The 17,584-nt window shown below is 44.3% G+C and overlaps 1 protein-coding gene across 3 annotated transcripts in view; it reads left to right on the top strand.

Annotated features, from left to right (window-relative positions):
• The first annotated feature begins 330 nt into the window (after positions 1-330).
• LOC132898015 (transforming growth factor beta-1-induced transcript 1 protein-like) overlaps positions 331-17,584 on the top strand; it is a 29,418-nt gene continuing 12,164 nt past the window's right edge. Inside the window, exon 1 of one of the 3 annotated variants that reach the window (XM_060939363.1) lies at positions 331-574. In XM_060939363.1, the coding sequence (XP_060795346.1) occupies positions 562-574 (13 nt within the window). In that variant the 5' untranslated portion in view covers positions 331-561. Of the gene's footprint in view, positions 575-3,033; positions 3,714-17,584 lie in introns of those variants that run through there. The other 2 variants (XM_060939364.1, XM_060939362.1) reach the window with 2 other exon arrangements.

The raw sequence follows: 17,584 nt of genomic DNA on the forward strand, positions 1-17,584 counted from the left end.
ATGTGCGCCATGACGGACCCAGATAGAGGGCGGAACCACAGATTTGTAGGCCACGCCTTCTTTTCGTGGCGACTCTCCAATCTGGGTTTTGTAGAGCGATTAGCAGCTCGTGCAGCGAATTCATGGATAAGGTTCCACAAAGGGACCATAGAAGCCGGAAATGTTTGTATTTATAGATTTATTTGAATTAAAAACGTGAATTTCGGTAAGGTACGGTTTATATTTACACACTTTGACCCTTATGATATGTTTTTAATTTTGTTTAAAGTAAAATATCCCAATAAAAACGAGATGTCACTTGTACACAACCCAGTGTCCTTACTAGGTTAGTGTACACGTATGAATATTAGAACACAGCCGTATTCTGGAGCCTATGCAGCAGGAAAAGGGGGCGGGGAAAGGGCACGCCCATTTTGTTCATAGCACCCTCGCGCACCGTCTGGGAATAGCGGTCCAAGCTTGAGGAGTTACGCGCGGGCCGTTAGGAATAACGGGCAAGTTCACGAGCGTTCAAACGAAATCCTGTATATCAGCGCCGTTCTTTGACTCGAAGGAGTGAAGATGGATGATTTGGGTATGTACTATCTATCTGTTTAGCGCAGTCTGGTTGGCATCCAGAATGATGAGGAAGAAGGAGGGAGGAGTGAAGAGAGAGAGAGAGAGATGAAAAAACAATAATAAGATAATTTATGAATCCCGGTCGTGTCTCATTTCTCACTTCTATCCCATACAAACCGGATAGACGCGGTGCGCGTGCCCCGTACTGACCAGGCGCGCGCACGAGTGCCCTGGGACCCAGGCAAACTTTAGCAGACTTCAGTTCACTGTACAGTGTGTTGTGCACGTGCACACCTCCTATTCCATATGCAGTGCACTAGATGTGATGTAGGGGAAGTTTTGTGTAGGTTGTAAAAGCCATCATCCTGTCCCAAATGGCTCACTGTTTTATACAGTTCTATGATGGACGTGTCCCAAACCATGCTCTCTTTACCCTTTAAAGGCAACATAAATCTCACCATGATTATCAGCCCAGTATGGGCTTGTCACAAACCACACACCTTATTCAGTACATGCCCCACTTTGGTATTTTTTATTTTTATATAGACACTACCTATTGTGGTGCATTGTGGAGTTTTTCTGTATTTGCTCCCAGAGATGACTATAAGTGCACTGTGTAGTGAACAGGTTGTGATTTTTGGACATGCGCTTGAACAAGATTTCCACTAGTATCTCAAAACAAGTGCACTATGCAGGGCGTGAATCAGGTCATGCATATTGCATTATAGTGCCAGTTTTGGGATTCACCTCCCTCCTCAGTCAGTGCACGAACAAAGTGCATATGCTTGGTGCAGAGGTATATGTGGCTGTACTAACACTGGTATACACACTACATAGTGCCCTAAATCTACCATAAGGGAGCCTTTGTATATTTAGAAGTGCACTATATAGGGTATATGGTAATAGTTTTTACATCCTCTGTAGAGCACAATATGTGAAATAGGGTACTGTTTATGATTCTGCTTCTTACTCCCTGTAAAAGTGCACTAACAAGGGCCCCTACACTGTACTTAGTGCACTATGTATGCTACTAGCTATGTTAGTGCACATATGTCATTTCATACCCTATGTTGTGCACTACCTAGAAGGAAGAAGCTTTTTTTTTATACCCTATGTAATGCTTGAAGGTTCAGTCGAGAGTGATTTGGAACACAGCCTTTGTATGTGGTAATTACAGCTTGAGCTGTGTGTGTGGTGGTGAACGGGGAGGGCGGAGGGACCCACCACATCGCCTGTGCGCTCTTCTGAGGCAACCAACATGGCGCCTCTCTCTCTCTCTCTCTCACACACACACAATGCAGAAGTTGGGGTTTTACAGCCACATGGTGATGAGGTCACGTCAGTGTTTAAGAGTGGAAACATTACTGTGTGTGTTGAGAGCAGGCCCGCCGACAGGGGGGGACAAACGGGTATGTTGTCCCGGGCCCAGGAATGGGGAGGGCCCAGAACTGGGCTCTCATGAAGTTGCGATTATTTTATTTCATTTCAAAATAGGGCTGCACTATTAATCGAATTTAATCGAAAATCGCGATTTTGGCTGCCACGATTAAATTAAATGAAAATCGCGATTTATTTCCATTTAAAATGCGAGCTCTGCTGCATATCTGATCAAGCACTTTTTGACCAGTACTCCGCCAAACCATTAGGGGCGAACCAACGCATGTAAGGTTTCATTACTCCGCCTAAATAAGCAAGCAAGCCAAGTGCGCAGAGCTTCAGTGCAGCGGTATCCAGTGTTGCCAGATTGGGCGGTTTTAAGTGCATTTTGGCGGATTTGAACATATTTTGGGCTGGAAAACGTCGGCAGTGTCTGGCAACACTGGTGGTATCTTCTTCAAGGGGTGATAGTGTGAGAGTAGGTAACAGATTGAGCGTATTTAGCACTGGAGGCAATGTTGTGACCTGCCTTCGCTCATGTTTAAAGCCAGAGCATGTTGATAGGCTGGTCTTTCTAGCTAAAAACTTGTAGGCCTCAGTATAATGCTATGTAATTGTTGCAATTGAGTTTTCAGTTCCTTCATCCTTTGGTAATTTCTTGGATAAATTTCATTTATTTGTCATTTGGAAATCAGAATTTCTCTTTTTTAAATTTCATTCTGCACTGAAAGTTGTTCATATTGTTTGTTTGAATATAGTGAAATAAAATTTAAGTGATTTCCCTAACATCAAGAATAATCGTGATTACAATTTTAATCAAGATAATCGTGATTATCATTTTTTCGATAATCGTGCAGCCCTATTTCAAAATGTGTTGATTTGGGGGAGAAATGTGCTATATTTGCATTCAATAAATGATTTCTAGATCTTTTGCCTTTATTGTCTTTGAAAAAGGCGTCAAGAACCCCCTACCACCCCTAATGCAAAAATGGTTTGGTCTGACTCTTTGATTAAGGGGGAAAAAAAATGACATCGTTCGATCATAGCGCTTCGACAATCAGCGTGCGTGCCATTTGCTAACATGCACAAGTCAGGAGCACAGAAAAGAAAAGAGAAAAAGAGAGGAAGAAACCAAGAGACTCAGGGGCTGACTGCATAAATATTTTAAAAAAGATTCGGATGATGCAGCAGGTACTAGCAAAGGCAGTGGGGCAGCTGAGCCAGGTAAGACACAGCCAACTTTTTCCAGCCCCATAAAGTAACCCCAACCAAGGCACGCGGGGCACGCAATTCATGTTACAAATGAGGGGAGAGAAAGTCACACTGAACACCATATCAAACGCACAGGGCATTGAATCATTTCACAACCACAACGGCTTAATAACATTGTGTTTCATATATCTGATTGAAGCTAAGAATATTCACATTAGCCCGCAATCATATCCCGCCGTTTCTCGAGCGGTGTGTTCTTCTCTGCTTTTCACACTGGACAGTACGCACGCACAGTATACTATGTTCGCCCCCAGCCCTGCCCGAAATCCCCCATCCATCGCTGCTCCTTCAAGAGCACCCCAATCGCGTGATTATAGTAGACTATCCACGAGTTTAGGAAGGCATTGCGGGGGCTGTCACATGCAGGCTTGGGGCGTAACGGAATACATTTAATGGCGTTCGGGGGGGGGCCCCATTCAGAGCATTTTGTCCCGGGCCCAGCCAAAGCTGTCAGCGGCCCTGGTTGAGAGAGACAGGAAAAACAGGAAAAATGCTTACTAAGCACGGTGAGTCTTGAACCACACACATCTGGATTAGATTGGGACTGAATCCGCCTTCTTTACTCTCTCTCTGTGTGTGTGTGTGTGTGTGTGTGAGAGAGATGCCAGCAGTGTGTGCAGCTCTAAATATGGTCAAGTCCTACAGACAAGAATTTCAACTCCTTATATGAGCACTTTGGTGTGTGTGTGTGTGAGTGACTCATCACATGGCTTGATGCCAAACACACTTGAGTTAAACAGTGATTGCTGCCGTCTGTTGATGTTACACAACCTGAAAAAACATCCAAACTGCAGTGTCTAATCTAACATTGGCTCTCTACTCCCGATCGAGTACACTAACATTGGGAACGGAGTGAGTGATTGTCAGTGATTCTCTGTCTGTGCATGTGTCCCGATCCACACAAAATATTCACAACATAGGCCACATAAACAGCCTGTTCACTATATGGGACACATGGACACCATCATCGGGCCATGGTGGGTGTGTCCCAATCCACACACCTTATTCACTATATAGGCTACATAACCACTAGCACCGGTCCACTGTGGGCATGTCTCAAGCCACTCACTCAAGACTCAATTCACCATAAACACCATCATTTAATGATTTTGGGTGCATCCCAAAGAACATGCCATCCATCCATTATCCGTAACTGCTTATCCTGTGCAAGGTTGCCAGCAAGCTGGAGCCTATCCCAGCTGACTATGGGTGAGAGGCGGGGTACACACTGGACAAGTCACCAGATCCTTGCAGGGCTGACACATATGCCGCTTTTCCACTACAAACGCGGCTGAGTCGGGCTGAGCCGTGCCGTGCTGAGTCGGGCTGAGCGGGGCTGTTGGAGTTGCATTTCGACTACAACTGCGCTGAACCGTGCTGGCTGGAAGTGGGTGGACACATTGGGTGGAGTTAGCGAAAGTGGGTGGACGTCAGGTGATGCCGTTAAGCAGCGCAAACAGTGACATCAGTGAGCTTTTAAGCGGTAGTCTCACGACCCGAATAGTAAACAATAAACATGGAGGACATGGAGTCGTTAGTGTTGCTGGTCTTGGTGCTGTGGCTTGTTGTCACTGACAACGCGGACAGATACTGGCAAGAGTGTATAGATGAGGCGAGGCACATAAGGCTTCAGAAATTCTCGTAATTCGTAATTCTTCTTCCGGGTTTGCGGTGTTTACAGATCCCAGCGCGCTCGCGGGGCGTGTGTGGGCATGTGAGGACACTCCTCCTCACCAATCAGTGCACAGGGGAGTGTCTGCTCACGCCCCCAACCTCACTCGGCTTGCTTTGGCTCGCTTCAGCCCTACTCCAAAACGGTGCCAGTTTTAGGGGCTAAGAAGGGCTGAAGCGAGCTGAGTCGTGCTGGTTTTTGGTAGTCGAAACATGAGCCGTGTCGGGCTGAAGCGAGCTGAAGTGAGCTGAAAAAGGGTAGTGGAAAAGGGCCAATAGAGACAAACAACCATTCACACCTATGGTCAATTTAGAGCCACCAGTTAGCTTAACCTGCATGTCTTTGGACTGTGGGAGGAAACCACAGCACCCGGAAGAAACCCATGCAGACACTGGGAGAACATGCAAACTCCACCCAGAAAGGCCCCTGTTGGCCCCTGGGTTCAAACCCAGAACCTTCTTGCTGTGAGGCGACAGTGCTAACCACTACACCGTGAATGATAAGAGAGCAACTGGACTTGCTTGAAGATTCTTGAAGATGTTTCACCTCTCATCCGAAAGGCTTCTTCAGTTCTGTCTGACTAATAGGGACTAATGGGGAGTATCTGGTATTTATCCTCTCATGGATGAAAAGCAATCCTAAGGTGTCGTTGAGACATCCTGTTGGTGTCAGCCATCAGAAACAACAATCTGACCAACACAGAGGCAGAACATCTTGGACTGAAGATATCAGCTGTTCTGTCCAGTGTGAAAGCACCCCCCTCCAACCTCACCAGCCAAGAAAGGAGGGCTCTTAGATTGCTTCAAAGAGACTGGAACATCACCATCTTTCCTGCTGACAAAGGGAGATGCACAGTGGTGTTAAACACAGTGGACTACCACTCAAAGATGACCAGTCTCCTCAGCAACACAACCACCTATGAAACCTTGAGGCGGGACCCCACCAGTTGTTACAAAAAGAAAGTTGTTAGCCGCTTGCAACAACTAGAAAAGGACCAAGCCATCAACCGATTTCTGTACTACAGATTGTACCCTGGGGAAGCCGTTCCTCTCATATATGGACTCCCCAAGATTCACAAGGAAGGAGCTCCACTCAGACCTACCATTAGCAGTATAAACTCTGTCACCTATAACATTGCCAAACACCTAGCCACAATCCTGGCTGCTCTTGTTGGAAACATGCCACATCATGTCAAAAACTCCCAAGATTTTGCTACTAAAGTTGCAGACCTCAAACTAGACTCAGATGAAACCATGGTTTCCTACGATGTCACTCCTTTATTCACCTGCATTCCCACCACTGAAGCAGTCGAATCTGTTAGAAAATGACTCCTTCAAGACAGCACCTTACTGGATAGAACGGACCAGATTTGCATCCTGCTTGACCTCTTCCTGACCACCACCTATTTCCAGCTTAATGAAAGTTTCTACAGACAGAAGCATGGATGCACCATGGGCCCACCGGTGTCCCCTATTGTGGCCAATCTATACATGGAGGAAGTGGAACATAAAACTTTGACCACTTTTTCAAGAGTTGCTCCCAGCCACTGGTTCAGATATGTAGATGACACCTGGGTTAAAATCAAAACCCATGAGGTGGAAGCCTTCTCTAAGCACATCAGTGCAGTGGATATCAACATCAATTTCACCCGGGAGGACGTCATCTAGCCTTCTTGGATTGTGATGTACACATTAGACAAGACAGAAGCCTTAGCATCGAGGTCTACCGGGAACCCCCCCACACACAGACCAGTACCTACTCACACCACCCACTGGAACACAAATTGGGGGTCATTAGGACCTTGCAACACAGGGCTCAGAACATTTCCTACCTGGCGCGTAATTTGCATGGGGGTTACGGGGGTTATGACCCCCGCAAAAATCAGATCCAGCCAATATACCCACCCCCAATATAATTGCATCATTCAGATTAATAAAAATATGAAATATCTTGCATGAATAACTTGTTTATTTTCTCTATTCATTTGATTTGCCAGCAAAATAGTAGCATGTTTAATCATCTGGTAATGTAACCCCCCCCCCCACCGAATACTTGGTATTACCCAACCCGCTTTCTCTACCGATTCACCATTTTACACAGTCCTGTATGAATTGTTGGAGAAAGTAGTGGCAGGCTCATGCTAACTGAATATGGTAAGATGAAAAGAGCACTTAAATTGTTGTCTGGCTGCCTTTTTCATTGTTGGTCGACACCAACCCCAAATAAAAAGAGAAAATCCTGACCAAAAGGAGGTAAATAACAATATTGTTAAGTTAGCTGATGATTTGTTGACTGGAGTTGGCTAGCTAGTTGTTCGATTGCCAGTGTCCTGTGAGGTAAAGCCAGAGGGTGCCAGGGGATCTACTGGACCAATGTCAGTTTTGAATTGTAACTTAAGTTGCTGTTTGCTCCAATATAGTCAAACGTTTTGGGGAGATTGGCATAATTTACTTAGATGCTATCCGTTCATTGCTGCTGAGGGCTAGTTCAGAGATTACTCCACTCATTTTGAACGCACGCGCCTGTGTCACACACAGACACACGGTGAATGACGGTGCATGTGAGTAGGCTAGCTCCAAGGTACAAAAGACAAGGATGCAGTCTATGACCAAAACGGTGTGTTGAGGATTACCAGAAACATCTGGTTAGTTGTTCAATAGTTTATGCAAAAAATCTGAAAGATTTAATGTAAAACAATGGGCGTAAAAAAAAAAAATCTAATGTAAAGGAAAGGAAGTGTTTGCCCTATTTACTGGTATCTTCCACACCAAGTCACTGTTAACTAGTATGTCTGACATTTAGCTTGTTAATTATCTACAATCACAGCATTAAAGTGGTCACTAAGGCTACATCCACACGACAACGGCAACGAGATGTTATTTAAAAATATATCGTGTCCAAATGGGCAACGATCAGTAAAATATCAGGTCCATATGGCAACGCAACGCTTGCTGAAAATGATGCAATACACATGCCACACCTCTAGGGGCGCTGTAAGATGGTCCCTTCGGAGACACCAGAACAATAGAAGAAGTAAGGACGCATGCGCATGACTTCATATTAGCCACAAAGTCAGGAAAATCTGTTCGTAAAATTACATTATAATGACCAAATACAATGAAAAGTATTTGTCCAGTCTCACCTGTGAAAGGTAATCCCATGTGATCTCGTTTGGACGGCAAACCTGTTGGTACAGTTAAACGCAGCTAATCTTTATTCTCCGCTTTGACCTATCCAATATGGCGGCGAGGATGATGTATGATTCTACGCGGAAGGCGGCGTCTTTAATGGTCCGGAATAAATTGAATGCTACATGTTGATGGATTAATTTGTTGTTTCTCACCTGTGAAAGGTAATCCCATGTGATCTCGTTTGGACGGTAAACCTGTTGGTACAGTTAAACGCAGCACATGAATCTTTATTCTCCGCTTTGACCTATCCAATATGGTGGCGAGGATGACTTATGATTCTACGCGGAAGGCGGTGTCTTTAATGGTCCGGAATAAATTGAATGCTACACGTTGATGGATTAATTTGCTCTTCTACGCCCTTTTTGAGGAATGTATTGTCGGACTTAAACCAACATCTGAAGAGGTGAGATCGCTCCTTTTTTTTCCCTATTTTTGCTGGCGGGATTGACTCTGCCCTAAGGGCAGAGTGTCTCTCTCTTTCTCTCTCTCTCTCACTTTGCACCATTACACAATAAATATTCACAGTGAAAATATTTTGTAAGCGCGTTTCATGAACCAAGTTATAGGATTTGTTGACAACTCGCATCGAGTTCGTTACACTTCTACCCGGCGTGAAGCACTCACAGTCATGTGGTTGTGACGTCATCGTAAACAAATCCGTTCTACTCATCCAGACGACTTCACAACGGCAACGTTGCCAGATCTTTCCACTCTGGAACCCGTTCTCAAAAAGATTGCGTTTTGGGCACCCAAAACGCCGGTGCCGTGTGGACACCAGGCCTAAACGATAAGCAATTGTATCGGAGTCACCTGAATCCGTTGCCATGTGGACAGGGCCTAAGAAAACTCCTCTCTTGACACAATAAAATCTTGAAATAATAAAATGAGTCTAATATGGGTTAGACAAATATTTCAAATCCAGATAAATTCATGTGAGCATTATAACCAGGAAAATGAAATACCTAAAGTATAACATTGCAAAAAGAATGTAGGCTGAGTATTACAGTACGACAGTAAAATTGTGGGAAACACTGAAACAACATTAAAATTTTTTTTTTGTAGCAATCTTAATATGCTAGTAAGATGGCAAAAGGTCATTAAAATGCTTTCCAACTTTTTTGTGAGGGAACATGCATTCTCCAAAACTGATGCGGATATACCCCCTCTCTCAAACCATTTGAACATTAACTGAGATTTTTTTTATATATCAGGAGAAGAGGGAAAGAGAGGGAAATGGCCAAGGAGGTACAGGTGATGAGGGAGAGACAGGTGGCCAGAGAGAGAAGGAGGCGACAGAGGAGGTGTGGCAGTTGAGCGAGAGAGGAGGAGGTGACGGAGGAATTGCAGCAGTTGGAGAGAGAGAGAGAGAGAGAGAGAATAGGAGGCAGCGGAGGGTCAGGTGATCAAAGAGAGGGCGGGAGAGCACAGAGACGGGCAGCGCAGGAGGCACAGATGACCAGGTAACAGACCTTAAAAAACTAAATTGTGCATGCAAGCACACACTGAACTGATTTGTATTTGGTCCGTGTGGTTTCCTCACAGAGGGGCACATGATGAGGGCAGCAGTCAGGCAAATGAGCAGGTGAGAATGCAAGGAAACATAATTTAGCTGTGAATAGTGTTATTGATGTGTACAATACATTCGTTTAATAGGATTATTATTTCAGAGAGTGACAAGTTTTCTTGTCATGTTTACCACAGGATCTTGAGCCCCATGTCAGGGACCAGTTGAATACCGGCAACAGGGAGGGATTTGATGTTTCAGACATTATCACCTGCACAAAGCCTGTGCAACCTGATCCTAAGTTTATAGTAGTGCAGAAGTGAGCTAAATGTGTGTTGTCTTTAACAGAAATGGTTCATAACTTTTCCTTGGTTGCATTACAGTGCCACCTTACAAGGGGTCATATGTTTTCACTGTGCCAAAGTTTTTTTTGAATCAGTCAACATTTGCAAGCAAGTGTGACCCTGCCTTTGTGAGTGTAGGCTTTAGAAACTGGAAAAAGGCTATCCAGAGGTTCTCAGAACATGCAAAAAGTCAGTTGCATATCCATGCCATGAACATCTATGCACAAGAAGGGAACACTGTAGCTTCACAGCTTTCTTCAGCTGTTGCCAGACAACAGGAGGAAGCAAGGTATGGATTGTTGAAGATTGTAGGCTCCATCAAATATTTAGCTCGGCAAGGTTTAGCTCTACGAGGTCATGTGGAAGAGAAGGGTAATTATCCCAACATCTTAAAGACAAGGCAGAAGATGACCCTGCTTTTCAGGAGTGGTTAGAGACACACAAGCAGGATTACACAAGTCCTCTCATTCAGAACGAAATACTAGGCATAATGAGCCTAGTATATTATAACATTATAAGAGGGAATAGCTGACACTATTCGATGCCTCCCAGTCACACAGTTTGCCTTGATTGTTGATGGGACAAGACATATCAGGTCAAGAACAAGAATCTGTATGTCTTCGTTATGTGGATCATGACTTAAATCCTCATGAGGAATTTATTGGGATGTATTCAGTGCCTGAAACAACAGGAGAGTATCTTGCAAAAGTAGCATTAGATGTACTTTGCAGACTAAATTTGCCATTGTCAGCACTGCGTGGGCAGACATACGATGGCGCAGCGAATATGTCTGGCAAATATTCTGGTACACAGGCTCTTATTAGGGAGAAACAGCCACTAGTTTTATATGTGCACTGTGGAGCACACTGTGTGAATTTGATAGTACAGAAGGCATGCACAGCTTCTAGAGTTCTGCAAGATGCCCTTGATTGGGTTCATCAATTAGGAGTTTTGTGTGGACAGTCCGGCAAATTCAAACAGATGTTTCATCAGATAGCGATATCTGACCATGGAACCCCAAGTGCCCTGAAACCACTGTGTGAAACTAGGTGGACTGTTAGACATGGTGCCGTCCGTCCCGTTTTAACACAGTATGATTCTATCCTCACTGCCTTAGAGGAAATGGCAGGGACTGACTCTCCCACTGCAGCCACTGCAAATGGTCTGTTTCAGCAGTTTGAGAGGCAGTACTGTACTTGGTCTTGTGATGGCACAAGCAGTTATTGGAGAGCTAGAGTGTCTCAACAGTTCTCTTCAGAGAAGGACACAGACTGTTTCTGGTATGCAGGCTGCTGTTTGTAAGGTTCAGTCTACTCTCAATGGCAAGAGAAGTGATGAGGCCTTCCGAAGCCTTTTTGAGAAGGCATCTACAGTTGTGAATTCTTTAGACTTAGAACCTATAACAATGCCAAGAGTTCGACAACCACCCAAGCGCTATAGTGGAGAATCAAGTGGTTTCAGTCCTAAAACTCCTATGGAATACTAGAGTTGAGTTTTATAAGCTACTTGACACCATTCACACACAGTTCACAGAACGTTTCCAGCAGGGTGGTGGTCTTACCCTGCAAAAGCTGGAGAACACCTTGCTTTCTGGAAATATTGACCCGGTGGTTCATGACTATCCAGAAATTAATGCCCAGCTGCTGGAAATCCAGCTACCCATGTTCAAACATAATTACATGTACAGTTCCTGTGGAGAGGCTACAAACATTCTCAAAGGTTTGCCATTAGAGGTGCGAAGCTTATTCACTGAAATTGAAACTTTGAGGTTACTCCTTGTGGTACCAGTCTCGTCCTCTGAGTCAGACAGGAGCTTTAGTGCTCTTAGACGATTAAAGACTTGGTTATGCACAACTATGACACAGCAGAGGCTGAACCATGTTGCAGTGTGTCACATACATCAGGACAAATTGGACCTCTTGACTAAGAAGTCAGCGTGTACACAGTTCATTTCTTTTACACCGAGACGCAAACAGGTATTTAGTGCTTTTATCTGAATTGCCCAACAATATCTATAGTCTGCTAGTAGTAGTAGTATTGTTGCTGGCAGAATAGACAACAATATGGTATCCTGTTTATTTTAGTCAAATACTTGGCATGGTATGTGTGTTAAGTTGCAGCCTAATATGTTGTAGCATACCTTAATACAGGGGTGCCCAACCTTTTTTTCAACCAAGATCTACTTTTGAAGTTGATGGTGTGCCGAGATCTATCAAGTCAAAACAGAAGGGGCGGCCAATAAACAAGGAACCCCAATAGCAGATCAAGCTTAATTGAGTTGTTTTTTATTTGTACTGGAGAATAAACAGTAAATCCAACAAATGAGGAAACACTCAGTTTCAATAATGGGTTGTCCAAAATAGAACTTCACAAGACTCTCTCTCTCTCTCTCACACACAAACACATTCTCTCAACCACACACACACACACACACACACACACACACACTCTCTCTCTCTCTCTCAATTGCACGCACACACACACTCCAAAAGTCTAACAAAAAGAGCAGTCCAGAAACTCCAGAAAAGGCTGGGCCAAAAATTCAAAAGCAGTAATTCCACATAGTCACACACACACACGCATTAACTTCAAAACACCAGAAAAGAGCAGTCCAGAAAAGGCTGGGCAGTCCAAAAATTCAAAAGCAGTAATTCTACATAGTAACACACACAGGTGCATTAACTTCAAAAAACCAGAAAAGAGCAGTCCAGAAAAGGCTGGGCAGTCCAAAAATTCAAAAGCAGGAATTCCACATAGTAACACACACACACACACACACACACACACAATAACTTTCACAAATGCATTAACTTCAAAACACCAGAAAAGATAAGTCCAGAAACTGCAGAAAAGGCGGGGCAGTCCAAAAATCCAAAAAAATAGGTAAGTCCACAGTAAAAGACAATTAAAATCCCAAAAAAGAAAAGTTTTCAAGGAGAAGGGAAGTCCAATATTCCAAACTTCACTGGGCAGGCAAACCAGCAGACAGACTTGAATTCAACTGAAAAACAGATAAAATCAGAACATACTCTAAGTATCACACAAGGAGAAGGACATGGCAATCTGACACAGAACATACAGGAAACTGAACTAGGAGGAGACATTCAGGTAAACAAAAGATGACCAGTAGTGACCGCCAATAATTGTTGTGCACCTAGGTACCTTAATTATGCACATGACAGAAAGAAAAGCAAACTAAAATTCTAAATATGTCTAATTCAAGATAAAAAAAAAAAAATCAGTTCTCTACCTTGGTGGGACTTCTGGCACTGGGCGGAGGCAGCTAGCTTCTCATAATCCGGACAGTAGGAGCTGAGTGCCAGCCTTAAGCAGGCCGTAAGGTGGTCATCAGTCAGTGTGGTTCTGTACTTGGACTTGATTTATTTTCATGTATGAAAAGGCAGACTCTCACAAATATGTGGATCCAAAAAGGGCAGTCATATTCAGTGCACATTGTCTGAGGCTTGGATACTTCTCTTCCAGCAGCAGGTTCCAGAATTCGCCACTCATGCCAGGTGTTGCTCTGGATTTGATTTCAATGTCATTTTGCAGTGTGAGAATTTCTTTCTCAACAGCACTGGCATCCAGGTTGAAGAGTGAGGTGGGAAGCACAGAAAGCTGGCTACAGGCTCAATGGACGCGAAGTCAGTAAACTGGCGCGCAAACTCCGCCAGAATGATTTGGATTTGGTGCTCATAACGAGCAAGTTCCACACTGTCTTTGCCCTGACGGCGGAGCTCTGCCTCCATGTGCGGAAAGTTCCTCAAATCACACCGTTGTAGCCTGCTTAACAGCAGGTGCAACTTGGCTTTAAATGTGTTCACTGAACTGATCGTGCTGACGATGTACTTTCCTTTCCCCTGCAACTCGAGATTCAAGTCATTGATCTTATTGGTGACATCGGTGAGAAAAGCCAAATCAATGAGCCACTGCCCATCCTCTAGTTGAGTATAATCAGCAGCATGGGTTGTTGTGTGCTTCAGGAATTCTTTAATTTCGGGCAAAAGTTCCAAAAATCTTTCAAGGAATTTTCCTCGGCTCAGCCACCTGACATCGGCGTGCAGCAGCAGATCGGTGTGGTCTGTGCCTGTCTCCTCCAGCTGGGCACGGAATAGCCGCCTCTGTAAACTCCTGGCACGAACAGAGCACGCGATTTTCGTAGCTACATCCATGACGTCTTTCATGTTTAAAATCTTCCCGCACAGCCCTTGTTGGTGAATGATGCAGTGGTAGTTCAAAAAACCTGGGAAAGATTTGGACTGTTTGCACAAAGCAACGAATCCAGCGGTATGTCCAACCATTGATGGAGCCCCATCCGTTCTGATTGAGACAAGTTTGAAGAGGGGCAAATGGGTCTTAGTGACGAACTCCATAAAATATCCGACCCTCTCGTGTGCCCTTTCAGAGGCAAAATGGTTAGCAGCTCTTCCTTTGCACTCATGTCATCAAAAACCATTCGAATAAAAACACAATTGAGCCACGTCCACAGCATCAGTAGATTCGTCAAATTGTAAAGAAAAACAAAGACACGTGTCTGTCATTTCTTAGCTGCTGTTCAGCAACCTCTGACATTGTCTCGCACCGCCTTGTAACAGTGTTTCTGGATAGCTGCAGGTCCTGAATAGCCGACATGATCTCGTTCTTATTTTTGAAGTCAGCAAAAAGTGCATCTGCGGCCTCCACAAGTGCTTCTTTCACCATTTCACCGTCTTTAAAACATTTCTGACGTTTTGCGAGAATGCGACTAACACGGTAAGACGCTATCATCGCAGCTTTACTTTTATTGACGGGTCTAGTGAACACTGCCTGCTTCGCAGCTAGCTGTCTCCTCAGTTCGTTCACCTTTTGGGTTCGCAGAGCTGATTTCGCCGGGAAGTCAGTAGCAGATCTCTTGTGAATGGTGTTAAAATGTCGCTCCAAATTGCCCTTCTTTGGGATGGCCACGGTCGCATTACAGATCAGACACACTGGTCTTGAATTTGAATAAACAAAAAAGTAATCCTCTTCCCATTCGGAATGAAAGTGATAATTTTTGGCTTTTTTGACCTCCGCCATTATCTCTTCAGCTCTAGCTTCTTCGCGCTTTAGAGTCCTTAGTTACAACAACCTAGCAACCTTGCCAAACCATACCCAGTATGCACCAGAAAAGGTCACGTTTATTATTATTATTATTATTATTATTATCGTTATGAAAATACATATTGGTCTTTCATGAATGATGACTTAGTGTGCTTTTTGAACAGGGTTTTTTTTTTGTCATAGCCTATTAAATAGACCTACATGATTACAAAACATGGTCATGAGCTTTGGGTAATGACAGAAAGAACAAGATCGCGGATACAAGCGGCTGAAATGAGTTTCCTTCGCAGGGTGGCTGGGCGCTCCCTTAGAGATAGGGTGAGAAGCACAGTCACTCGGGAGGAGCTCGGAGTAGAGCCGCTGCTCCTTCACATCGAGAGGAACCAGCTGAGGTGGCTCGGGCATCTTTTTCGGATGCCTCCTGGACGCCTCCCTGGGGAGGTGTTCCAGGCATGTCCCCCCGGGAGGAGGCCCCGGGGAAGACCCAGGACACGCTGGAGGGACTATGTCTCTCGGCTGGCCTGGGAACGCCTCGGTGTTCTTCCCGAGGAGCTGGCCGAGGTGTCTGGGGAAAGGGAAGTTTGGGCTTCCATGCTTAGACTGCTGCCTCCGCGACCCGGTCCTGGATAAGCGGAAGAAGACGAGAGACGAGAGATTACAAAACATTTCTCGAGATCGACTAAAACTCTGCCTGCGATTGACTGGTAGACCGCGATCGACTGGTTGGGCACCCTTGCCTTAATATGTGATGGGCCTACTTTTGTATTTTCATGCTTTTGTTTGGATTTTGTTAGTTTGAACTGGTGATGCCCACCAATATGTAAAATTAGTTTGCCATGTTCAGAATAGAGATGCAAGCTGCACTCCAGTGTGCTACTCTGTATTGTGTGATGTATTGAGTGTTGTCATGAATTGTGCATAAGACATTTGCTATGTGTAGTTTATTGGTGTCAATACAGTGATGCAATTGATTAATCTTTAAGTTTTTTTTTTTTTCCATAGTGAACACACACACACACACACACACACACAATTGAGTGGAAGCTGCCACAGTCTTGCTAGCTAGTGCTTAAACACTGAATTAACTACTGTCATTGTGGTATAAATAGTCAAGTGCACAGCTGTAACTACGTTAAGTAAATCAGAGTAAAAGTATCACAATGTATTTCTAATACAGGAATGCCAAATTAGCATGATTCCTTTTACGCAAGTAAATGATTCAATAAATAAGAGTTTAACACCCCCCCCCCCCCCCCCAGTGGTAGACCCAAAGTTACACCCTTGATTCCTACAACGGTAGAGGGAAAAGAGAAGGAGCAGAATCACATTTAAGAAAGCACTTCAGAACAGCAGGTATCCCAACTGGTCTTCCTTCAAGAGCCAAAAAAGGAACATAACAGACAAGGAGGATAACAGGAACAAACACAAGAACATTGTCATTCCCTACATTTCTGGTCTATCTAAAACTCAGGAGGATCTTCTATAAAGACAACATTCCGGTACATTTCAGACCCAGTAACACCCTGAAGCAGAAACTGGTCCACCCTAAGGACAGAATAGCCAGACACAAACAGGACAACGTAGTGTATGCAATTCAGTGCAGTGAGGAATGCACGGACTCGTATATTGTGGAGACAAAACAACCGCTTCACAGGCGCATGGCTCAACACAGGAGAACCAGTTCCTCAGGCCAGGACTCTGCTGTCTATCTTCATCTTAAGAACAAAGGATACTCACTTCAGGATTGCAATGTATGCATTTTAGCCAGAAAGGATCGTTGGTATGAGCGAGGAGTTAAAGAAGCCATTTTTGTCAACCTGGAACGGCCATTACTGAACAGAGGTGATGGTCTAAAACATCATTTATCAGCCACCTACAATGCAGTCCTTGGTACACTTCCCAGACAGCTGAATGCGCGCACAAACCCAGCTGTTTTCAGTGACGTCCACACAGCAACGGATTCAGGTGACTCCGATACAATTGCTTATCGTTTAGGCCTGGCGTCCACACGGCACCGGCGTTTTGGGTGCCCAAAACGCAGTCTTTTTGAGAACGGGTTCCAGAGTGGAAAGATCTGGCAACGTTGCTGTTGCGAAGTCGTCTGGATGAGTAGAACGGATTTGTTTACGATGACGTCACAACCACATGACTGTGAGTGCTTCACGCCGGGTAGAAGTGTAACGAATATCACCAGGAAAAAGCATTACAGAGCACTAGTGAGAGTGAAACACGAGCTTGGATATTATTATTATTATTATTATTATGTTCAGTGTTAGTTCACAGTAGTAATGCAAGAAGCAGAATAGTGACAGTAATAGTGAAGCAAAAACATGCAATTGTACAAACACTGCAGCTCTACAGCAAAATATTCATTTATGAAATGGTCTGATTCTTAACACCAGTAGTGTCAATGATCTTCTCATTGCGATGCGAGTTGTCAACAAATCCTATAACTTGGTTCATGAAACGCGCTTACAAAATATTTTCACTGTGAATATTTATTGTGTAATGGTGCAATCCCGCCAGCAAAAATAGGGGAAAAAAGGAGCGATCTCACCTCTTCAGATGTTGATTTAAGTCTGACAAT

The sequence above is a fragment of the Neoarius graeffei genome, chromosome 14 (genome assembly GCF_027579695.1).
Source record: "Neoarius graeffei isolate fNeoGra1 chromosome 14, fNeoGra1.pri, whole genome shotgun sequence".
NCBI classification, from domain to species: domain Eukaryota; kingdom Metazoa; phylum Chordata; class Actinopteri; order Siluriformes; family Ariidae; genus Neoarius; species Neoarius graeffei.